Source organism: Stegodyphus dumicola, chromosome 8 (genome assembly GCF_044657685.1).
Source record: "Stegodyphus dumicola isolate Sdum_Otavi_A_Nest chromosome 8, ASM4465768v1".
In the NCBI taxonomy this organism is placed as follows: domain Eukaryota; kingdom Metazoa; phylum Arthropoda; class Arachnida; order Araneae; family Eresidae; genus Stegodyphus; species Stegodyphus dumicola.
The window spans coordinates 162,773,856-162,799,908 of NC_140775.1; the positions used below are offsets into that span (position 1 = coordinate 162,773,856).

Consider the following 26,053-nt stretch of genomic DNA (forward strand, 5'->3'; position numbering starts at 1 on the left):
TGAATGCAGCTTACAGTTAACATTTAAAACTGAATTCCGCAATTTTGAAATTTGTTGGTCCGGTTTTATAAATATCGCGTGTTTTCGTAATCTTTTACACTGTTGATTTATTTGTAGTGTGTATTTGGTACAGATATCCGGAGAAATTAATTGTTATTGCCATGTGTAACAATAAAATTTTTGTAAACCGCATGTAATATTATTGAAGTTTTCAAATCTGTTATCGCCACCATCATTGGTTATATTGGTATTTCTTGAAAATTTTAATAAAGTAATATTTGACTGTGATTTTTTCCCCACTCAGTAATATAAAATCCTTTTACGAAATTGTTTCCAAAAATATTTCGTTAAGTGCTCATTTATACGTGATTTTATATGCTTTTAAATTAAATTCCATCTTGTGTTACATGTTTAATCATTATATCTGTTACTAAATACATTATAACGTTGATTTCCCAGGATCGCCGAGGGAATGTATTTGAAATTACCGAATTCTTATGAATGATAATAATAATTAGAAAAGATTTGAGAGAATTTTCGTGTGGGATTATTCTTTAACAGCTGCTGCTGTTAAAAATGAATTAAATCTGTACATTAATTTATAATCTGCAGCAACGAATCAGAAAAGTGTTTAAATATAAACAGTTTTTAGAAGCAAGCGAAAGGTTAGTTGTTTTAATTTTTAATTTAGAAACTAAATGTTACTGTAGAAATTAATAGTGATAAATCAGTTTATTTTTCTTCTGAAATGTTTAATTTCCACGATTCATATATGTATAAATGTATTTCAGGGTGCTTAATCACTGTAGGCGAGTTTAGAAGTTAATTGAATGCATGAGAACCTATAAGTTTATCGAAGTCAGTTGCATATATTTTCCCCTTTAACCGCTACAAGATCGTGTTCCAAGAACTAAGGGAGGAGAAAGGAGATGGAGAACGCTCCTTCTGTAGCTCATTTTGACTTTGCTTTTCCTCGAAATCTTTTAGTCTTTATAACCATTTTCCAAGGTTTGGGATAAGTTCTGTCCGACTTCCCATTTTATCTCAAAAATGCGAATGATTTGAGTCGTGTAGGAGAGTTTATGGCGTTGTAAATATTGTTCGCTAATTGTAAACAAAAACATACGATTTATGTATGTAGTTAGAAAATGACAAAATTTGAGCGTTGTAGCTGCATACTATGAAGATCGTTTGATAAAGTTACGTTTATACTGTTTGATATTTTATGCACCTTATATTTCTTTTCTTCTGAATAATATTAACTGCTTAGACATTTTTTTAATGTGAGGAACAGTGTTCTAACATTGTTTTGTTTATATTATGAAATATGCTGTATTCGTGGTATTTATGATTTTTTTTTTACAGGTTTTTTAGGTAAAGATCTACGCCAACATTTAAATACAAGATTTCCAAAGAATTCTCCAGACTGTGAATTGCAGAATACAGTCAGGGATAATTTATATCTTAGAACAGTGCCATGTAAGAATCATATTTTTTAAAAATTTTCTTTGAAAAAGTTCGTGTCTCTTGAAAATGCTTTTTTATAAAAATATTTCTTCTCTTTTATGCTAAATTTTATTTTTGTGCTCCCAGTGATTTATTAAAAATTAAATATTATTTTATCGGTATTCTTTTTTAATTATTGAATGCAGTTGTAAAGTATGTTTACACTCATAATATTTTTACAGTAAAACAAATTTTATATATACTGTAGAACCTTGTTTATCAAAGGTAATTGGAATCTTAACTAACTGAGATAATTGATGACTGTTAATAGAGGGTTTAAATCATGCCAGTGTTTTTTTTCCCGGACAAGGGTTTTTTTTTTTTTTTTTTAAATTCTTTATTTGAAATTCTAAAAGTAAACTCAAAAATACTACTGTTAACATTTTAATAAATGTTTTTATTAGTAAATAAAATTAGTTTCTTCAGTTAAAGGATTAGCCCATAAAAAAATTTGCATGTCAAAAATGTTCATCTCAAGTGTCGTATTGAAAATATCCATAAAGAAACTGGTTTTCAGCACCTAGGAACAACTGATGATTTCATGCTACCTCTTTCTTGCCCAAATGCAATGGGAAACATCAGTTAGGTACCCTGAGGACAGATGTCTCTATCTCTTCCCTGCTACACCATTGTTGCTCTGGTACGAATGGCATGGCAGTGAAAATGAGAATAAAAAAGTAGCGAATAAATCAAATTTTATGTACATTTTGAGACTTTCAGATAAGATTAACTGAAATTAATTGATTAGTAATGATTAAATGAAGGTTGACTAATTATTTTGTTGTTTTATTTTACAACACAAGTAAGACTTTGGGTAGTAATGGGCAGAATAACGAAATAAAAAGTATGAAATTAATCAAACTTCTTTTCACTTAATGTTTCAGCCAAAAAGCTCAAAACATTGTTAAACTTTTAAACACTGTTTGTTACACACATTTTTTCTCTTTGCCTTTTCTAACATTTTTTACTCATATATAAAATTTTAAGCTGCTTGCACTGTGTGAAATGTGCATTGTAAGCATTGCATGTTTTAGATTCATAGCATAAAATAATAAATAATATTCATAGCAACAACTTTAATGCTTAAGACATTGTATTTATTTGCTTTTATGGCATTCTGACATCATTTATGTAAATCTTAAAATGTAAAATAAAATGTTCCAATTCAGCATATCAAATATGAAAATATAGTCCAGTGACCCATAACATTTGATATGATATGGGCCTGCTAAGACAAACTGAAGTGTATTGTATACGAAACGTGGGTAGCGAAGAGGTTAAAGCGAGTTGATTGAAAATTCAGGTTGCTTTGATTATTATGTGTATTGAAAAATAATGTTAGCAATAGCACCGCAAACTTGTTTATGAATTGCTTTAAAATGACAATAATTTATATGGAGGTGTAGAATTTTGAAGTGTGTAGTACTTTGTTTCAGGAATGTGGAATTCTTTGTTATTAGTGTGCAAAAAAGTCCCTTTATCCATAGAGCTATTTTTTTTTTTTTTTTTTTTAATTTTTTTTTCAAGCATTAATCTGATATTTTGTAATTAATTTCTGCTTCCTTTCTCTTATGACCCTTGTTATTTAAATATGGACAAGATTATAAATCATCACTAAATGGCTAGCTTTCCTAATTATAGTCACTTTCTCTCATGAAAAAATAGTGAGTAGCTCACATGTTATTGCTATATTTTTATTGTATTTTCCGTATTTTCTACTGTCTTTTTTAAATATTAATAGTTTTTTTATTCAGTAAGGAATGAGGAAGGTAATATAATATATCATTTCTCTATGAAAAGGCACTTTATTTTCAGGCATGTGAAAATACTGAGAGCCAAAATAATAAAAAAAAAGTATCAGCAGTGTTCTTGGATTTTGAAATTATTTTTCACTTAGCTATGCTAAAAAAGTATTTGAGTTACAGATATTCAGTGTATTATTATAACTATATTCCAGGCACAACAAGACCTCCAAGAGATGGGGAGATCAATGGCGTGGATTACACTTTCCTTACTGTTGATGAGTTTATGGCATTAGAGAGGTCTGGAAATCTCTTAGAAAGTGGAATTTATGAAGGTATTTTTTACATTTTATTAATTTTCAACAGTATCTTAAAATTCTGTGAGTACTACTTTGCTTAGTTGAGAAATTCAGTTTTGATTGAAGACATGCTATTCTTTATTGGATTATAAATTTAAAACAGATTTTGTCTTAATTTGTAGCATAAGGAAAAAAATACACGTATGATTACAAATTAAAATATTTTCATTAAGAATGCATTTTTTGTAATCATTTCATTTTACTTTTTAGCTCATTATAGCTAGTTTATATATATATTAAGTAATTATTAGGCCTTCTAGCTAGTTACTGGTTGAAAAGGTTTTTCTCGAATTTTCTTAGATATAATACATATAGTAAACCCCCTTTAACATGAACTCATTTAAACATGAACAGAATTTTGGTTCATGTTAAATGAGTGTGGCACTGTATATGATCTTATAAGAAGTTTTATCAAGTAACACAAATTTTGATTACCATGAATTATGAATTGTTTTTTTCTTAGTCCATTGCATCATTAGATTTTATCATTAACACAAACTTTCGAATTTTTTCATATTTTTTCCTCTTGTTTATCTGCTAGGATTATGTTCAGAAATGTTCCATCTCATTTAACTGAAAACTTCACAGAATGCACTGTATTCTTTAAAACATAGTAAGCACAAGAAACCTTGCTTTACAGTCGTAGTCATTGCATTCACAATAAGTTTCAGTCAACAAATGCAGTTCTGTATTCAGATGTGTTTTTTTATTCTGTAAAAGTTAGCTAGTATGACTAATGTTAAATCTTGAATAATTTTGAATTAATTTTGAATCAGATAAAATTACTTACCATCTAATGGTCACTGAGTCAAGTTAGCATCTTCTCTTCTTCATAAAACTCAGTAGGACACAGCATACTAAATGAATAATTTTCAGTGCACACCAACATGTCTTTCCCTGAGAGTTCTAGTGGCACTGTTCAACAGATTTGTAGATGGCACTATAGCTTTCAGGATGCAACAACTAATGTTAAATTGCCAGATGGTCAAGAGGAAAAAGACAAGCATAAATCTGCAAATAAACCAAAAATCCTAAAGGAAGTAAGCTATGGTATATTGAAGAAAAGTGCAAATTCCAAAAAATATGAAACTACCAAATATACCTTATCCACGACACATAAAGATCGTGAAAAAATTCTTAGTGCTGCTGTATCTGAGTTCTGGAACAGATATAAGCAGTTTCCCAATGCTAAGTATGAAGGTGTCGAAACTTTACTTCTAAAATGGTCCAATGATATGTGTACTTTTAGATGGACCTATAATGTAGTCAGAAGCAAATGTGATTGCAAGAAAATTAGGCATTCAAGATTTCAGTTGTTCAGTTGGTTGGCTGTACCGCTTCCAAAAGACACACTTGATTTCATCATTAATAATTTGTGATGAAGCAAATAAAGTTTATGAACAATGAGCGAATAACTGATTGCATGAGTTTGACCAAGTGAGAGGAAAATTATGCCTCATGTGACATCTACAGTATGAACAAAACTGAACATTTTTAGTGTTTTACCACACTGTCCAATGAAGAAGTCTTATTATAAGTGATTTGTGAGAGCTGCAATTCGCACTGAAAAGGAGACGGAAACACTAATTTAAAGTCAGGTGGAAGCAATAAAAGCTATCACCACACCCTGGAAATTTGTGTCATCACAATACATACAGACCTATTTTAGCAGAACTTGGAGACATAAAGATACTAATCCTGTTAATGATTTAAATGGTGACAACCTGATTAATCACTTCACCTGATTGAGTAGTCTGCGAGACATTGCAAACCCTTATGTTAGTTTTGAAGAGTTTCTTAGTGCAGGTGACGATATTGTCATGTGTGCTCAGTGGAATCTGATATACAAACAGCTGTGTCTGAGGTTCAAGAAAATTGCAGTACAATAATTAATGTAGTGTTTTCTATGACATCATACGTAGTATATTGTAGTAAGTAATATCAGTACTATATTTTATACATAGTATACGTATCTAACTGTATACTGTAAATGGGTAATGTGTAGAAAAAGTTATTCTAAAAATAAAATTTGGGTCCTTGGTTAATACACATTTTTTTAAAACTCGGAACTGTTGATTTTTTTCCCCTTAAGATTCATGTTAACAAAGGTTTACTGTATATCCTATTTACGAATAGAAAATCCTCTACAAAAGTATCTCTTTTGGGCTGTTAGCTCTAAATTTGGCAAAGCCAAATAATCCAGTGGGTCTTTCTAATGGGTTTGCATTACAGTTGCTTCATAGACTGGTTTCTCGTCTGTTGGTAAGTTATGTCTTGGAATAGCATGTTATTCATGTACAGTCTCTTATGTGGTTGTCAAGATACACCATAAACCCTTGACATCCATGCATAAGAAATAGCATGATGTTGCACTTTAAATGTATTGTATAAAGTTGTAGCAAAAAAATTTTTAAAGACGTAACTTTCTCAGCCTAAGAAGGTTTTAATAATGATTTTAGTCATTATGTATAAAAGCATTTTCTGAGAATCTGATTTTTTATCAGTGAAGAGAATCATTGTCAAAAAACTGCAGTGTTTTTTTTTTTTTTTTTTTTTTTTTTTTTTTAAGTGACATTTAAAGTATTGCAAAAAACAAACCTAAGCTGATAGGGATCAGAAATACTAATGCATCAGAGATACTAATCATCAGAGATACTAATGATAATACATCAGAGATACTAATGCATGCTTATTCTTATTCCTTACTTTCTTGACACATATAGTATTTTTAATGGCACTAGATTTTATTTGCTATCAAGTGACACCTTAATTTTTAAGTCGGCTACCCTCTCCCTTCCTTCAATCTGTTGCAGTAACGATAATGGCGCACAATATTTTACATTTATTTTCCCCATCATTTCTAGTATAGATATCTTCTGTTACATAGTTATATAAAGAATTTCATATTCCTGGTTATTTTGATCATCATATTAGAAAAAAAATTATTTTCTGGGAAATTTCCCCTTTTGGGCTTTTAAACGGTTTCTTCATTTATAAAGTGTTGGAAAGAATCATTGTAAAACGTACAGTAGTATAAACAACAACATGGGACATTTGGATTGAAATGTGAACTGGTTTATGGTCTTCATTATTAATGTATAGCCTTGGATATTTTTTTGCTATCATCTATTGTGATTTAATAAATCAACTTTACTCCAAAGGTAAAGTATATGAAGTAAGGTAAAGTATATGAAGTAAGGTAAGGCTCCAAGGTAAAATATATGAAATCTTATTAAATTGTATTTTGAGCTGAATGTGTGTTTGCCAGTTAATATATTAATGCAGTCTTTTTCTCTAAACAAAATACATTTAAATAATAGATAAGATTGCTTTTATAGATTGCTTTTATATTTGTTTATTTATTCACTTATTTTTACAAAAAGGTAACCATTACGGAACTCCCAAACCTCCTGAAGAATGTCCTGTGTCAACAGTGAGACCTAGTACTAATTTCAACCATACAAATAGCAATAACGTCATACCTGGAATCCATCCATCTTCCGAAGGAAAAAGACGAAGGAATCGGTCTAGTGTTGAAGCAATGACTGCCAAAACTAGTGGAGAACAAACCGAATCATCCAATTTCAGTCATTCTGGGAAAAATATAGAGTGAGTTTTAAAAGTTTCTTTTGCTACTGTGCAGTGTGAGCTCTCTCTCTCTCTCTCTGTCTGTATATATATATATGTAAGATTAAAAAAATATCTAAATCAAAATTATAATTTAAATTAATAATAACCTCTTAATTCCTTGTTTTTTATTTGGGTATATATCTGATATGTCATGCATTTAATATGGTTAAGGCATTTGAGTACACTATCATCTATTTAGCAAAGTTTTATTAAAGAATCTTAAGTTAGAATAACTATGAAATATTTATTTAACAAGTTGAGAATTAAATTAACTCAAATAATAATAATAAATAAAATAAAAATCAAAGTTTACAATCTTTACAAACATTTAAATCGAAGTGTTGAAATAAGGAATTTGCCATATACTCATTTATACATTTTAAATATCTTCAGGCTTACTCATTAGGCAATATTTTCAGGAGTATATTCTATAAAAAAAAGTAACATGCTGTAAAGAATGAAGCACAAATATAACGTTAGCACAAAATATTTTTAAGATTTCATCAGAACATAAGTAGAATACTCTCTCGCCAATATATATTGCTTGTTTTTGACATTGCAGAGTTTCATTATACAAAAATTCACCCTCTCTGATCTAAAAATAATAATAACTTTTTTCTGCACTGTGTCATTTCTAGATCAGTCCATATCATATGACTTTATAATGCTGATGATGTAGCTAATTCAGGACATAAACTGAATTTTTCTCTTAATAAGCTGCTATATTGGATAACTGTGCACTTTGCTACTATCTTTGTTCTTGCCGAGATGCTGCCTCATTGCTCTCTTCCTATTGCAACAATATCAGAACTGTAAATGTTCTTGAATTGGTATGATTAGAGTGCCAGGTAAATTTGTCGCAGTAAATGTCAATTGAAATGAAGATGAATATTTAATCTGCCTCTGCGGCCAAGTTTGTTCTTCATTATGGATCACCATTCTCAACATCGTTACTTTTAAGTCTGCTTTATTACAATGAATGAAATGTCATGTTTCCCCATCTACATCATCAACTGTTTCTAAGCCAACAATATTGTTAAGTGTTGCTTTACTACATTATATGTGTTTGTTTACTACATTATATGTCTTTGATATATTTTGTTAAATATACAGAAATGGTGCAGCTGCTTGAGGGAGGTACTTTGGAATTATTCTTTATTCCTTCTTCAAATAATTGCTTTGCTTAAATGACAACCCCATAGATGCAGTGCATGTTTCTGACCTGCATTTTATCTATTTTGTTTCTCCTATCTTCCTCCCTCATGTACCTAAGCATACCACTTAAATTCTGCTTAAAGAATGGCAATTTATGCGAACAGACTGCTTTTACTACTACTCAGTGACACTCTTTACTACCTCAGTGCACTATTTTTGTACACACATTCATGACCAAATCTGCTTATTATTTTGGTTCCCTTAACCTAACTTGGCATTTTGGTAAAAATTTATTTATGGGTGCCCCTTGGCGAAAATTGGTGAATTTTTGTGCCAAAAATCGCCCCTACACAAAGCCAAAATAATAAGTCAAAGAATTGCCCAAACACATCGACCTATTTCCACTTAAAAAAGGGGAATTGCACAGACTCGGCATTGCGCACTAACTTGACTTTGTCCATGTACACATCAATCTATTTTCACTTAAAAATCGAAGAAACTTACAATGCTACACTAGAGCCAAACAAAAAATTTATGATCTCAAATAACCAAATTAAAATGAAGAGTTAAGGGTCTGTTGCAAATTAAAGTTATTATTTTTGTTTACATGCTTACACATGTTGCTTTATACACACACACATATATGTATATTTCTTTGGGTTTTCTCATTTGAAATACTAACTTTTACATAAATTGTTTGCTAGGTCCTCCCACATTTCACAAGGAAAAATTTCTGATGAAATAAATAAGTCTATTAAGAGTTGTGCTCCATCTGGATCTGATGATGACTTGGGTCCATTACCAGAGAACTGGGAAAAGGCTTATACAGAAGATGGTGAACCATATTTTATCGAGTTAGTGGGGCTTTAATGATATTGTAATTTTATAAATATTAATGTGAATTACCCTTTTCATATCTTTCTTTTTTTTTAATATGATTTTGTTTTAAATGAAGCTACACATTTATTGCTGTCAAGAGTATTAATCTTTTTCACCTCTGTATAATATTCTCAAGAGATTCATCATTAAAAAATGTAAGAAAAATTAGTTGATTTTATGCATGCTTCAGCAATATGCAGACCAGCATTTCTTGGTCCTATTAACCCTTTGATGCGCGCAATATTATTTTTATAATTTTTTTAACTAAAATCTCTATAAATTGAATATTATGACTCTAGAGACAAATAATATATGAATTTTAAAAAAAATCTACTCTTGCCCATTGTTCTGTGGGTGGTGGTCGCACTGTGAAACCACCACTAGGACTTTGAAACTTACACTTACTGAGGTAAGTAGGGAAAAAAAACTTCCTTTCTCTGTGCGCGTTTCCAATAAATGACGAAATTTACGAATTTGAAACAAAATGCATGTAGGAATTGCATAATATATATTTTTTTACATTATTTTACAAAGTAAAATCGTCAGAAAAAATTAAAAAATAAACATTTATGAAATTTTTCTATAGCAGTGAAAGTACCTACATAATAAGAATGTTTGGCTACATGGATTTAAAAACTCAGTAAAATAAGAATAAAAAAAAGACTCAGTGTTTTTTTTTTTAATTTCAAAGAACAAATATTTTTTGTGACACTGTTCAAAGTATGTTTTGTCTTTTTGGTACATGCATGCTTACATTGCATGTTTCGCCACATGTATCTTCTTCTATGAGGTTTCTTCCTTGTGCTACAAAATGTACACTGATCGGATCTAAATTTCACTGGTATATGTCCAGCATTATTTAGTTTCTTTTCATCTGGGACATGAATTTTGTGGGTTTTTTATGTTAATGCAGAGGGGCTTGGTCTTTTTGGCTTTGATTCGGATCATTCGTTTCCCATTCATACTTATTTTATTCGTATTTCGTCCCTAAATATTCAGAAAATATTTTTAATTTAAATAAAACTTTACGCAATTTCTATTTTTAATTACAGCAAAGTATATTTACATTAAATTTAAACCACAGGAAATAATTTATGAAATCACAATACTAGCTTGGGGAGCAAGTGTGTTGAGGTCAGAGAAAATTCTCTGGAGAAGAAAGACCTTTTTACTGGGCAGTTGCATGTATTGTTTAGTAATAAAATAACTCTGTGATTTCAAAACCCCTTATCTATATCCGGGTAAAAATTAACATTCCTATTTGAGAAGCAAGCAAACGCCATTGTGAAGAGCAATGGTTTCAAGACGCGACCACCGAGCCTCTATAGCATTGTGTCACAATGCTCTAGTGGTGCACTGGTCGCGCCCTGAAACCACAAAGCAAATGTCATACATATAGGGTTTTTTTTTTTTTTTTTTTTATATATATATGCAGTTTAATTATTGCTATTTTTTATTGTTTATAATAGAAATCATGATGTGCGATGAATAACTTTTGAAATTTAAAGTTGTTTATATTAATAAAAGGAAGTTATTTTGTCTCATTGAAAACGAATTTTAAAAGGCATCCGATTTGAAGTACTAAGACCTAAAACATGTATGATTCTGCAGTCATTTTGTTTTATTTAGAGGTAAAAGATCAGTAATCAGTTGATTTTCACTCAGAAATTTCGGAAGGAAGAGGAGAAAAAAATTCGAAATTTGGTGGTTTCAGGGCGCGACCACCGCGTGTCAAAGGGTTAAGAAATTTATTTTTGATAATTAATGTCTTCGTATATGACATCTCCTTGTGAAATATTTCGTGATGTTACCCCAGTTTCACTGTTATCTGATATATCTTAATTGGGTTACAATTTTTTCAGGTGGCATAATATTGCTACCATTATCAAATGTCTCTGTGGTCGTCAGTTGATCTATTTGTAAGGTACCCTAGAATCTGATAGTATGGCCACGTTTTGGGGGACAAGAACTGATAGCAAGAAAAATTTTTCAGTGTCACTGAGAAAGCGACAATTGCTGCATCAAAGGCAGATCATATGTTTCCTATAGTAATATAAAATAAATAATAATAAATAGGAGACTAGATTCATTCACTAGTAGTACAGTCAAAAATCATTAATCCAGACACCCATAATACGGAATGATCTATAATCCGGACCTCAAAGCTACAAACTTTCTGCGCATGCATCAGGGCATAGCATATAGGCGTTCACACATGCGCGTAATACCTTTACGCTTGCGCATATGCATGTGTGCATGCGCATAATACGTTTACGCATGCGCGTTTAATGTATAACGGACAGTATAAGCTAAGCTAAAATTATCTATTTCAGTTAATGTTGCAGATTGCGTTGTTCCTTAATCTCCGAATTGGATCCGGCTGATTATTTTTTGCAGACTGTTAGAGCAATTTTATAAAAGTAAGCTTGAACTTTCAATTATGTCAGATAGAATTTCCGATGCTGGAGCTGCCAAAGGATCTACAAAGCGAAAGTATGTTTCGATGTCTGTCAAACAAAAGTTTAATTGCTGCAAAAAATGGGTAAAGGCATATCCGTCTCAAAATTATGCAAGGAGTATAACATTGGAAAGTCAACTGTGTATGGCATAAGCAAAAAGAAAAAGGAATTTTTTGTGGATTCCAACACCCCACTCTTAATGAATAACAGAAAAAGGGTTCGTTATGCTAAAAGTGACGATCATGACAAAGCGATGATTGAATGGGTCAGACAGCGTCACAGCGAGGGCGTGCCATTGATGAGTCCAATGGTAATGGCTCAAGCCAAAATATTTCATGAAGAAATGAACTTAAACGGAGAGTGCACATATATGACAGGTTGGTTAACCAAATTTAAAAATTGCCATGGTATAAGACAATTACAAATTTCAGGTGAAAAATCTTCAGCTGACACTGAAGCTGCTGAACAATTTGCAGATTAATTTATTGAATTCATTACTAGTGAACAATTATCTGCAGAACAAATTTACAATGCTGATGAAACTGGTCTTTTCTGGTAATATGTACCGCAAAATACCTTGGCAACCTCTACAGAAAAGGCTCCAACTGGTGTCAAAGATTCCAAAGCGAGACTAACAATTTTAGCGTGCGCAAATGCTGCAGGAATGCACAAGTGCAAACTTTTTGTAATCGGAAAACATGCACGACCTCGGGCCTTTAAAGGAGTAATGATTTTCCCTGTTATATATTGCACAAATAAAAGAGCATGGATGACAAAAGTGTTGATGAATGATTGGTTTGAAAATCATTTTATATCCGAGGCTCGGTGACATTTGAATTCGGTTGGTTTACCTCATGACTCAAAAATAGTTCTGATTGTTGATAACTGTTCAGCGCATACTTCACTTAAAGTTTTAGTGAAAGATAATGTATCTGTATTATTCTTCCCTCCAAATTGTACGTCTATCATTCAGCCTATGGATATGGGAATAGCGCATGCGCTGAAATGCAAAATAAAGCAGTTTTAAAATCTATGTTAAATTTCTTGAACAGTGGCAAGACTATTAAAGAATTTTTGAAATTTTTTAGCATAAAATCTGCCCTGTTAAGTATCGCAAGATTGTGGGAGGATGTGTCTCCAGGTACGTTAAAAAATGCTTGGCATAATTTATGGCCATCTACCATATTTCATGGTGAGGATGATCAAGATGATAGCTGCGAATTTGAAGGTTTTCGGACATTGCAAACTAAAGGTGAAATTTTCTGGTTATTGGATTTTGTAAAGAAATGTGGAGAAGCGGCAATGAATGAAGATGATATAAGAGAAGTTTTTCATTGCGACGACAATGCCCCAATCATCAATCAATTAACGGACAGCGAAATCTGTAGTATGGTTCTAGATCCAGAAGATATCGCTTCCGATAGTGAAGAAAGTGACACAGAGGTTATTGAAAACGAAAAAATTTCGATTGACAAATTAGTCAATATTCTCAACACAGCAATTATAGGACTTGAACAGCGAAACTATATAACTGAACAAGATATTATGTCTGTTTATAGAATTAAAGAGAAAGTATTATCACATAAAACGAAGCAACTTAAACAACTTACATTGAAAGAAATGTTTAATAAAGTAAACAAATAAATATTAAGATTTTTTTTTCTTGTAAATTTTGATACCCTGTAGGTCATAATTGTTCTTTATTTCATAAATTACGGTTTCATATTTTTAATTTTATAACTTCTGCATGCCATCTTACCAGATTAAACTGATGATCTATAATCCAAAAAAATCGATAATCCGGAATCGATGAAGTCCCGACGAGTCCGGATTAATGACTTTTGACTGTAATAGGTTATCCTTTGAAGAATCAGTCAAAAAATTTTTTTATTTCCTTTGTTGCCAGTAAAAATGTAAGATAAGAAGAATCAGTCAAAAAAAATTTTATTTCCTTTGTTGCCAGTAGAAATGTAAAATAGGAAAATAATCTTGCATGTATTTTAATGGATTCAGAACCTTTTAAATCCTCTTTCCACGGGAGAAAGCATAACAGAAGTAATTCCCATCACATTAGGTTTTTTCATTATAATTATCTTCTATGTTATCTCCTTCTTGCATATAAAAATGTTTATTAAAACTGGAATTGTATAAATATTGGTCCCAACCATATTTTCTCAAAAATCATTAATTGAATTTTAAGAATAAAGCTCACTTAGTAATTAAAAATTAACTTGCGATTTCCTTTTTTTTTTCAGTCATAATAAAGGAACCTCCCAGTGGCTTGATCCTAGACCAAAAAATAAGAAGCCTGTTACAGAGTGTGATGAAGATGGTAAGTTACAAATTATTACTTATAAAACCAAAAGTGTTTAATACACTGAGAGTAGGCTTAATGTGTTGTGTATTTTATTCTTCTTCTTATAATGGGATATTAATAATAATTAGAGTAATTATTTAAGAATAAACTAATCTATTTAAATGTTGAATACGTTACTCTGGGAAAATAATTTTTTCCGTTGATATGTTATTAAGCAGAGTTAACCAAAGATAAAAACTATTTTATCAGTCAAACCAAAAAATATCTTACTTGATTGGCTTACTGCTATATTGCTAACTTTGCTATTCTACTGGATTTATGTGGCATTTTTAAAAAATATTTCAGAACTTCCATATGGATGGGAAAAAATAGATGATCCTCATTATGGAACATACTATATTGAGTAAGTGTTCCTTTTATTTCATTAATACAGTGATGTACTGTAGAATGATTAATTATCTAAATTTCAGATATTGGAACTCCATTTATTCTGATTATGTATTCTTCTTTACAGGTCAAGTGGCTTTTCATTTACATATATTTTAAACCTTTTTTGTTACTTTGAATGATATAAAGATGCTTGTAAATGGCATTTCGTGCATTTTTGCTTGGGGGGGGGAGTATTATTTTGTTTAAGTAAAAATGAAAACAAAATATTGATAGTTAAACCTCTGAGCGGCCAGGGTTTTCATTAAGAAAGCACAAATTTCTCAAAACTGTGAAAACAATTTTTTTTTTTTTTTTTTTTTTAATTTTAATGTAAAAAAACTCTTCTGGTATTTCATACCTGGATTTGTGCACTTTTGATATATTGTCTTAATTTCTTTGACATATTTTAATATACACATATATATATGTTCTTACAGATGTCACAAAAATATTCTAGGCCATATGTATACTGCCTTGCAGCTTAGAGGGTTAAAGACCTACTTAACCCTCTCACTGCGTATCCCATGATTTCTGCCCGGATGCATTTTTGCTGGTTATTTAACTGTGCAGCCCACTTCTTTCTCGTTCATGGTTTCATTTCGGCTTTTCTGTGATGTTTAATTATTTATTCAGATTTGGGTTAACAAATGGCATTATTTGTCCATATTTCTGCGAAATACACAAACACATTTCGCACCATTTTGGGCGCTCTTTTCAAAGCTCAAAGATGTCTGTAGTTCAACTCTCAATCACATGAGACTAACTGCTCGACATTTTGCTAGTTGTATATTCCCCAATTCCATCAAGAAGCAAACTCGTAGGCATTGTCCTGTTTGTTTCTAAAAATACTGAAACTGGCAGAAAAATTCATAAACAAATGCATATTTGGTGCAAGAATAGTGAGATAGAATGGCCTCGAGCCTTGTTTCGAAGTTTATCATATTACACTTCATTTCTAATAAATGTTTTGTGAATATTTCGCATCTTTTCATTAGTATATATGTTTACCATTATATTTTATAAAATATATCATAATTTAAACAAGATTAATTTTCAAAATTTTTCTTTTATATGCTTATTTTGCGGTTTAAATTTTCCTTTTTCTATGATCTAATTCTATACTGAAAAAAAGCAGTTTTACAAAAAAATTGTGTATATTTTAACCTCAAAATATATGTAGATTTGAAATATGTAATTTAAAAAATACAAAATTTTTTAACCTATTTTGATATAAAAGCTATGCAGTGAGAGTTAACCTGTTATCTCATCAAAAAATAAGTAAATAAAACAATGAATTTATATTTCCCTTAAAATTTTGTATGTAAGAAATAACTTGAAATATGTTCGGTATTCTGTATCTATATATTTTTAGGGTAGTTAAACTCTTATTGTATGATATGTAATGCTTTTATAGCAAAAACGAATTAAAAATTATTCATAAGCAAATATACACTAAGGATACTAAACACGCCACACAAATTCTGTATACATAGTTTACATTTTCCATAATAGAAAAAGAAGCTTAGTGAAGAGATAAGACTTTCCTTGGCAGATATATATATACACACACACACAGTTTTTATCTATAACCGTAATTAAGTTTGTACATATTAGGCATAATAATTGGTTTTATATTGCTATAGGTCTTGGAAAAAATTATAATTTATGTGTAATTTAAATATTAAGATTTAAGTTTTTTGTTGCTAACTTGGATATTTCTTCCCAATAGCCATGTGAATAAAAGAACTCAGTATGAAAATCCAGTGACGCAAGCAAGGAAAATTTCAAATGACTGTAAGTTCTTTATTTTAATTTTTTTCTCTGATTAGTTTTATTTTTCTTTAAAAATAAATGCGTTTTGCTGTCTGTTTACTAATTTGAATTATTTTGAGAGTAATAATTAGTGGAACATATTTTATATTTATCGTATACATTCATACTGGTGATTTGTTATTTATAAGCTGCTATTGTGTGTTCCTTTTTTCATTATTGGGAGGATAACCCATAAAATTATCTTAAAATACTTTGACATATTTGCTTTGAAATTCATGGCAATTGATATATCATATAATTAAAAATAAAAAAAATATAATCATATAATTAAAGTTTAAATTAATGCATGTGATGACCATTATTAATGGACTTGCATTAAATAAAAAAAGTGTGGGAAATTTCAAATTGTATCTTGAATACAAAATATTTATGCCAAAAATAATATTTTTTCAATAGCTGGGCATATTGATCAGGTAAAAAATACTTCACAAGAATCATGGAGATGCGACAATGAAACCCATCCAGGTGAAAGAGGCAGTGGTGTACCATCTGATAGTGGTAATATAGGAAAGCATTCAGACCAGCAGTTTCAGCAAAGAAATTCTGGTCCTGTTAAAGATGATAGAAGTAACAGAAATGGACCACCACATGCTGGGCGTAAGTTTCTTTGTGATATCTTTATTTTTTAAAGATCTCTTGTTTATGTTTGCAGAATGTAAAATTTAAATCTGTAAATATTAAATGTTACTTTGTGGGTATCCAAAATGTCACATCATTGCATTAAAAAAAAAGCATAACTAACACTTTATACTCCTTTTCATATGCTTATTGACCATGAACGTTTTTTTGGGGGGGGGAGCAAAGAGTAAAATGTTGTCGGAATATTGATCCATTACCTAATGGTTTGTTAATTTTTAGCATATTGTAGAAAATATTTCTTTCCTTTAAAACCAAGTAGTTAGCCTTTTTCAAATTAACGTGTGGAAGTGTTGTTTTCAGTTTATTTATATTCAAGGAACTTCATACAGTTATCAGGTATGTATAAAAATGAGACATAAACAATGTACAGTGGGATCAAGGGGGCCCGAATCTTCCAGTACAAACCGAATGGGCTTCTGATTACTTTATGAAGGCATGTGGTAAAAAGGGAAAAAATACATTACAAGGTTGTTCAATAAGTTCGCGGAGCACCATCTATTCGTCAATATTAGACCTAAAACTTCAACGCCATTTTCATATTTGTTTTTTCTTAGGAATACGTCAAAAGTATCATTTCGATCTGTTAATTTATTCATTGTTTAACCACCCTTTATATCTAACATGTTGTGGCTTTTTTCAGGTATGGATAAAATTGAGCAACGTGCAGTTATCAAATTCTTTGTAAAGAAAGGTTTAAAGGCAATGGAAATTCATACCGAAATGATGAATGTGTTGGGTGAATCTGCTAAAAACAATGGTTTGCAAGTGGGCTAGTTTATTCAGAAGTGGGCGTACCAGGCTTGGAGACGATCCGCGAGAGGGACGTCCAAAAACTGCATCAACACTGGAAATCATCAGAAAAATACAAGATATGGTATTGGAAGACCGTCGATTGACTGAAAGAGATTTAACAGAGGCTTTAGGCATTTCATTGGGCACAGTGAGCAATATTTTGAGTGTTAATTTGGGTTTCAAAAACTTTGTGCAAAATGGGTGCCGCATTCTCTAACGATGGAGCAAAAACACATTCAGATGCGACTTTGCCAGCAACTGTTGGAGCGTTTTAAGAAGAATAAAAGTGACTTTATCCATCGATTTATCACAATGGATGAGACTTCGGTCTACCATCATGATCCTCAATCAAAACAGGAGGCTAAGGAATGGTGTGAACACGGCTCTTCAGCGTCGAAGCAAGTTCGTGTGCAAAAATCAGCCAAGAAGGTGTTAGCATCAGATTTTTGGGATGCAAAAGGAATTTTGTTTATAGATTACCTTCAAACTGGCAAAACAATTAATTTGGATTATTATTGTAACCTTTTGAATCAATTAGACGAAAAAATTCGTGAAAGAAGACCCAGATTACAGATGAAGAAAATCATTTTCCACCAAAGTAACGCACCTGCGCACACAGCTCAAAAAAACCATTGCTAAAATAACTGAATTGAAGTACGAATTGTTGCAACATCCAGTCTGTTCACCAGATTTAGCTCCCTCCGACTTCTGGCTCTTCTCACACCTCAAACAATATCTCCGTAGAAACGATTTTCTTCAAACGAAGAGGTAGTAGCTGCCGTGGAGGGATATTTTGCAGAGCTGCCGAAAAACCACTACAGTCAAGGGATCCATAAATTAGAAGACCATTGGAATAAGTATATTGAAGTTGAGGGAAACTACGTTGAAAAATAAAGTCATTTTTACAAATAAAAATTGGTTTCTTCATTTCCATTTCGCGAACTTATTGAACAACCTGGTACATTTTATCCCAGTTAAAGGGGCAGCTGGTGGGAAGGCGACCCAATTGCCAAATCTTGGTGGTAGCAAATTATGATCTAACATCCATTTTTTCGTTCCACTGTTCTGTCATTTAGAATTTTTTTGAAGCTGGGATACCCTTGCTAGAATTCAAACTCTGAAACTCCCCAATGATAGTTGGATGTGCTTTTAATTACTCTACAAATAATACACACAAATAACTTCACAGTTTCATAAGATTTTGTATTTAATTAATAAGAAGTAGTTACAGTTTTTAATAAAAGAAACGATGAGTATGCTGTTTCTCACATACTGTTTCATTTTGCCATTCTAGTTAGAGGTTCTGGTTACAGTCCACCATATGTTTTCACTAGCAATCCAGCTGAGTTGCAAGGCCGTATGGTAAAAACAAGTCTTGTTAAAAGTGCTCGAGGTTTTGGTTTCACTATTATTGGTGGTGATGATGGCGATGTTGAAGAATTTCTCCAGATAACTGCTATAGTTCCACATGGTCCTGCTTGGCAGGATGGAAAGCTTAAAGTTGGTATGTTATTTTATTACATCTTTTGATTCACTACTAAAGTTACAAGTTGATCTCTTATAATTTTGAAAATACTAGTTTTGTTCTTGCAAACTTAAGAATGGTATATATATATTATAATGATATCTGTGTGTGGCCTAAATAATTTGTCTGGTGAATTAAGTGAACAAGAATGCTTTACATGTATTCCTTTATTTCAAAATGTGTATTTAATGGAAATCATTGGACAGTGAAACTCTTACTCTAAATTTATGAATTTTTCGTGTTTTTGAGATTTTATTTGAGGTACAGATATAGTACAGAAGAATTTAAGCAAGTGAAAAAGTACAAATCAGAAAGGAGTTACCCACTAATTTTATGCAAAATATAAAACAGAAAGAAGCAGAATTTGGTGGTATTATCCAAAAAAAAAAAAAAATCAGATTTTAAATTACGTCTAAAGGAGCATTTTTTTAACGTTTTGCGTGTTACCTTTATATATTAAATATCATGTTCTTTGCACTTAAACCATAAAATCCAATTTGATAGCAATGTCGTAAAATAATTTTTAAATGAGCATTTCTTTAGATTTTCCGATACACAGTTCCGCGTGCTGGAGATAAAAAGGTCTCCCCGTAGAGTGTTGCCATTGCTGGCTTTCAAATCGTTGATTTTGTTACTCAAAAACTTGTTAAAGTTTTACAAAATATGAAATCAATAATAAAACAAATTCCAAATTTAAAATTTGGTCTTCCACATGCCCATATTAGGAGGATTACATCTTTCAAAATTTGATGGCTCTGTGTACTGTTGTTTTATCACAATGCGAGAAATATACATACATTTATGCAGATTTTTCATTATTTAATTTCTTCAAATATAATGCAGGACTCTAACATTTGGTGGCGACAGTTTGAAAAGTGAAACAGACATTTATAGTGATTCAACGCATAATCGCAAAACGAAAACAATAGTCCTTCAGGTACAAAGCCCCTTTGAAATTTGAATAAAAACAAATGAAACAAGCCAATGATTTAGTATAAAATAATAATAATAAAGTACAAGATGTAATGCGAAAGTTTTTGCCCTTAATATAGTTCTGAAAGAAATAGTGAAAGTTGAGTTATTTCCTTTGCAGTGCATGTTGATGCACTTTTTACATCTTTTAATTTGCTGTTCTACGTATTTAATAGTCTGAAAATTTGTCTGCAAAATGCTCCATAACTACTTACCTTCACATTTATATCATCAGTAAACCTTTTTTGATGGAAGTAAACCTTTTTTGATGAAGCTCATTTGAATTTAAAAGACCAGATAATAATTATTTTAATGATTTCTCTGTTTTTTCCCCTCAATACTTGTGTATTAGTGCAATGACTTTGTTGCAGTTTGATTTTTTGCAGAAAAAAAATTAATAATTATTTCATGTATTTTAACATTTTAATTAGATATTTATTCTGATAATTATTAACAAATAACCTTACAGGTTTTTTAATCTTTTTTATTATTCTGATAGAAATTTCATCGTGTTCGCTTTAAGAACAGGTTCAAAGCATTTGTTCCTTTTACTAATTTAATAGTTTTGAATTGCTTATAACCATTAAATGAAACTCATTTATTTGACTAAAATGGATTTTCAGTTCATTCATGTACTAAGTTTCATTTTAGTATATCACAAAAAGTCATGTCCAAATGGCACATATGGTTGTGTCAGGTCATGAGGAATCAGAATTACATAGGAAACAGGGTGTCGGAAATGTGATTGTAATCCACTAGAGGGCGATAAACGCTGGCAGAGGCAAGTGTGGGCAGTTGAATCAGTCGAAGCATGCTTGCTGGAGGGAAAGGAACTAGTACAGTAATGCAAAATTGGCAGATATGCATTATATATATGGCACTGTGGATGTCAATGCATGTACTGCGATATGCATGAGCAAACATGCACCTGACGATAGACTGTTCGGACAATTACATCGCCGATTGCAGGAGGCAGGATCGTTCAAAATCAGCAGCCACATCTAGCAACGTGCAACATGGACAGTGGACGTTGAAAACACTATATTAGACGCAATGAGACAGAATCCACATTATGGAACACAACCTAGGTGTTGCTTGCTCCTCCATTTGCAAATACTGCGGGAAGATCTCCAACGCCCATACAGCCATTTCATTGGACACCCATACATTAGACATGGACCTCATGGAATGCATTGTTGAAGCAGCGGCAAGTGTCCAGGAGACTCCTGGCCAATTCGAACGAATTCACAAATCCATGTGGCGCCAGTGGGCAATTTTGAGCCACTTGTTATATAATTTTTCATTTGTATCTGGTACTTTTTTGTTGTAAAATAAAGTTTTTTTACACCATTTGTTATTTTTCATTGCATGATGGTCACGATGCAATTTCACTGTCACAATTGCATTTCCGACTCCCTATTCTTGTGTATTCTGATTCCATGACCTGACACAACCATACAGGCCATTTGGGCATGACCTTTTGTGACACCCTGTATACACACATATATATATATGGACATGACCTTTTGTGACAACCTGTATACATACATATATATATATACACACACACACACAGGATATATATGTATGTATAGACATCTCTCTCTATATATATATGTAGTATTTTAATTGCATAGGAGGAATCCAGTACTTTACTTTAACTAGGAACTTTAACTTACTTTAACTAGTACTTTAACTAGGAACTTGTGGCTGTAGGCAGGACTGAGTGGAAAGGCATGCAGACGATAACAGATTTGGATTTTTACGAATCACTAATCTTTATTTCTGCACATATCAAATCATTTCTTAGTAGATAAGATACTTCTAGATCATATAAGCAACTACAATTTTTATCTACATGTTACATCATCTTAGAATAAGAACAAAGGCAGGCATATCAGCATAGAGTTGTTGGCATGGTGGAAGCAAGGAAAAGGAATGACGTAGTTTGTTGGAGAAGAGTATTTATACTAAGTATGATGCATAAGTACAGCTAATCTGTGATTGGTTAACTTTAGGTTATGCAACATGGAAAGATCCCGAATTTGGGAGAACAAATGAACTTAGGGGGGAGACCACCAAATTTAGAATAGTTAATTTTGAGGTCGCCAATCGTTTCTTAAAGCAGCCATTGTATTTTATCTTACATGTATCTGTATACATGTACATATATATATATATATAAACTTAAAGTTTTACCTAAGGGTTCAAATTTTCTAGCTATGCAACTGCTATGGGTCTGCTATAGCATCTAGCTACGCATTTTTCTGATTTTTACTTCCTTGTATTGTAATTGTGAAATGTAATTTTTACTTGTTTGTATTGAAAAGGAAGTGCAGTCAAAAGTCTTTAATCCGGACTCTTCAGGACTTCCGAGATTCCGGATTATCAGTTTTTCCAGATTATAGATCATCAGTTTAAATCTGGTAAGATGGCATGTAGAAATTATAAAATCAAAAATATGAAACCGTAATTTATGAAATAAAGAGCAATTATGATCTAAAGGGTATCAAAATTAACAAAAAAAAAAAAAAAAGCTTTATATTTATTTGTTTACTTTATTAAACACTTCTTTCAACGCACGCATGCAGAAAGCATACATTACGCGTAGTCGAAATTAGAAAATTGCAACCAGAAAACTGTTTGATGTGTATTTGTGATATTTATAATGACGAGGAATTTGATTTAAATCATATCAAAGACGGAGTACATCGAGATGAAATACTACATTTAGTAAGGATAGTGCTGACAGATCAACTTTCAGTTCATTGCACCGCGACATCCCCCTTCCTCACAGAGCAGCGTGAAATGGATAAACAGATTTCGGAATGGTTAGAGAAACAAAGGATATGCCTTTATCCATTTTTTGCAGTACTTCCACTTTTTGTTTGATGGACATCGAAACATGCTTTCGCTTTGTAGATCCTTTGGCAGCTTCAGAATCAGAAATTCTTTTTGACATAATCGAAAGTTCAAGCTTACTTTTATAAAATTTCTCTAACAGTCTGCAAAAAATAATAAGCCGGATCCAATTAGAAGATTAAGGAACAGCGCAATCTGCAACATTAACTGAAATAGATAATTAGATCATTTTAGCTTAGCTTGTGTCATCCATTATGCATTAAGTGCGCATGCGTAAATGCATATGCGTTTACGCACATGCAGAAAATTTGTAGGTTTGATGTCCGGATTATGGACATTTTCAGATTTCAGTGGAAATATCCAATGACTGTTCCTAGTTCGATTTTTAACTAGGTCCTTTATAAAATCTATGTATGCATATGTTGCATAACTCTAAAGCAGTTCACTGCAAAATGCTTTGAAATTTATTATTTGGTATGCTTATAATATCTAGCTGTATACCTCCCTTTTTGTTGCTGTCAGCTGTGCTGACTAGTGCACATTACTTGGAAGTTTTTTTTTTTAAATGGTAAGGTTTAAAAAATATTATAAATGTAAATTAAAAATTTAGGAACCCTCCCATATTTTGTTTTGGTTTTCATTTTGTTGATGGTTACATCATAATAATTTTAAAAACTTAAATAGTTGAGAGACCTTGCATTTAAAGTAATAAAGGGACTTACCCTATCCTTATATTTCAGGTAATATTGTTGAATAAATAATTGTATAAACATGTAATGTTAATAAAAAGTAATATTTTAGCAGTTTTAGTAACTGTCCATTTTAAAAAATTGAAGGATCACATCTCACTTTCAAATGAAGTAAGTTTGAAGCGCAGCACCCCCCCCCCCCCCCCGAAAAAAAAAAACTATATGATTTAATAGGCATACTAGTCGTGTAGTGTCTACAACAGATATTTTATGTATAATTGAGGAAATGTTTGTATAATATGAGCTTTTTTTAAAGTCTTTGTGTTGTAAGTTGAACGCAAATTTACATTTATTTTGTAACTTTTAGGTGACATTCTAGTATACATCAATGACATATGTGTACTAGGTTATAGCCATCAAGATGCAGTATCATTATTTCAGTCCATTCCTCCTGGGGAAACTGTGCACTTGGAAGTGTGTCAAGGCTACCAATTGCCATTTGATCCTAAAGATCCTAATACTGAAATTGTTACTACCATGGCAGTATCTAGTTGTTCTCATGGAAATGGACCTAATGGATTCTGTGGCTGTTTGAATGGAAGTGAATCAGCTGAATCTGCAACTCGTTCTGCAAAGTCTATGCCCGATCTCAGCACAAGGCCCTCATTCTTGTCTCAGAGGCATAGCAGTGCAGACCTTTTAAGTACAAGCAGTGGTGACCATTCAATTAGCACACATGATCTCAACCATCAAGTACCTGGTAAAGCCGATTTCCTTTCTGTTCAGATTGTCAAGGGGAAAGCTGGATTTGGTTTTACTATAGCTGATAGTGTTTATGGACAAAAGGTAAAAGAAATACTTTATTATTATGTTAAATTTATGCTTTAAGCTGATTGCCCTTTTTTAAGCATATATTAATTTGGGTATTTTTACAGGTCAAGAAAATTTTAGATCGAACACGTTGTCAACATCTGCAAGAAGGTGATATTTTAGTTGAAATAAATGGGCGTAATATTCGTGGCTTGCCTCATAGTGAGGTTGTACAAATACTTAAAGAATGCCCTTGTGATGAATCTGCACACATCACAATTCAGCGTGGGTTGCTTCCTAGAGTTACCAAGGTATCTTACAAAAAAATTTCATGATAATTTTTAAATTACATTCATGCAGTGTAAAGTATTATTTCCCAAACCAGAATGTCAATAATTTTAATGAATTAATTAACAGAGTTGCCAACTCTCCCAATTTAGGCGGGACACTCCCGATTTTCGACCGCTCTCCCGCCAACCCGATTTACAATATATTTCTCCCGACTTTTTCTTATTCTTAATATTTCTCACGATTTTTATGGAACTTGGCTTAATACTTCGTTATATGAACAAAAAAAAAAGTGATTTTGGACGTCTGAAAGCAACTGAATTTTCTCTAGATTATATCTAAAATGAAACCTTGCGAATCAGATGAGAATTTCTGCTTTGTGATCGACAGTATACGTATCCAGAAACTTCGTTCTACAGTTGTCCAATGGGCATCGAGCTCCACTGCGTGTCATCTGGCATATATTAGCCAATGAGCACAAAGCAAGCTCAAGGCCGTTGGCCGTTCTTTGGATGTTCTTTCGCTATTTCGTTTATCTTGTCCTGAGTTGTGTGAGTACACGTGCCTTTAGGAAATAGTTTTAGAAATTATCGTCTTTTGATATGTCTGCGAGAAAGGTGAAATACTCGTGCACGTTTCAAAAATCGTACACAGTTGACTTTCCTTCCATTATTTCTTCAAGGAAATGTAATAACTTTGCAAGGTGTACCATCTGTCGTTGCGATTTTTCGATTTCGCTTGGTGGAAGGGCAGACGTTCTCAAACATGTGCGTACACAAAAACACAAGGACAACATGAGTTGTTTTGAAAAAACGAAAAATTAAATTTTTCTTCGGAAACAAAAGACCAAAAGGTGATTAATGCAGAATGTCTGTTCTCTGCCTTTTTACTGGAGCACAACCTGCCACTGAATGCATCGGATCACGCTGCAGCTTTATTTAGAAAAATGTTTCCCGATAGTGAAATCGCTAAGAAATACTCAAGTGCAAGGACCAAAACAGGTGCAATTGTTAAAGAAATGGGTTTGGAAAATAAATCTTCAGTTATTGATTGCATTAAAACAGCTCCGTTCTGCCTCTCTACGGATGGAAGCAATAATACCAATTCAAAACTGTATCCAATTGTTGTTTCTTTTTTTAATCCAGAGTCTTCAGAAATTGAGTGCAG

At 31.9% G+C, this 26,053-nt stretch overlaps 1 protein-coding gene across 3 annotated transcripts in view; it reads left to right on the forward strand.

Annotated features, from left to right (window-relative positions):
• LOC118202016 (membrane-associated guanylate kinase, WW and PDZ domain-containing protein 1-like) overlaps window positions 1–26,053 on the forward strand; it is a 186,136-nt gene that overhangs the window by 138,150 nt on the left and 21,933 nt on the right. For all 3 annotated transcript variants that reach the window (XM_085822669.1, XM_085822671.1, XM_085822670.1), the window contains exons 2-12: window positions 1,366–1,479; window positions 3,464–3,583; window positions 6,991–7,216; window positions 9,097–9,246; window positions 13,986–14,062; window positions 14,393–14,450; window positions 16,206–16,270; window positions 16,706–16,906; window positions 19,035–19,244; window positions 24,156–24,634; window positions 24,724–24,909. In XM_085822669.1, the coding sequence (XP_085678795.1) occupies window positions 1,366–1,479; window positions 3,464–3,583; window positions 6,991–7,216; window positions 9,097–9,246; window positions 13,986–14,062; window positions 14,393–14,450; window positions 16,206–16,270; window positions 16,706–16,906; window positions 19,035–19,244; window positions 24,156–24,634; window positions 24,724–24,909 (1,886 nt within the window). The remainder of the gene's footprint in view (window positions 1–1,365; window positions 1,480–3,463; window positions 3,584–6,990; window positions 7,217–9,096; window positions 9,247–13,985; window positions 14,063–14,392; window positions 14,451–16,205; window positions 16,271–16,705; window positions 16,907–19,034; window positions 19,245–24,155; window positions 24,635–24,723; window positions 24,910–26,053) is intronic.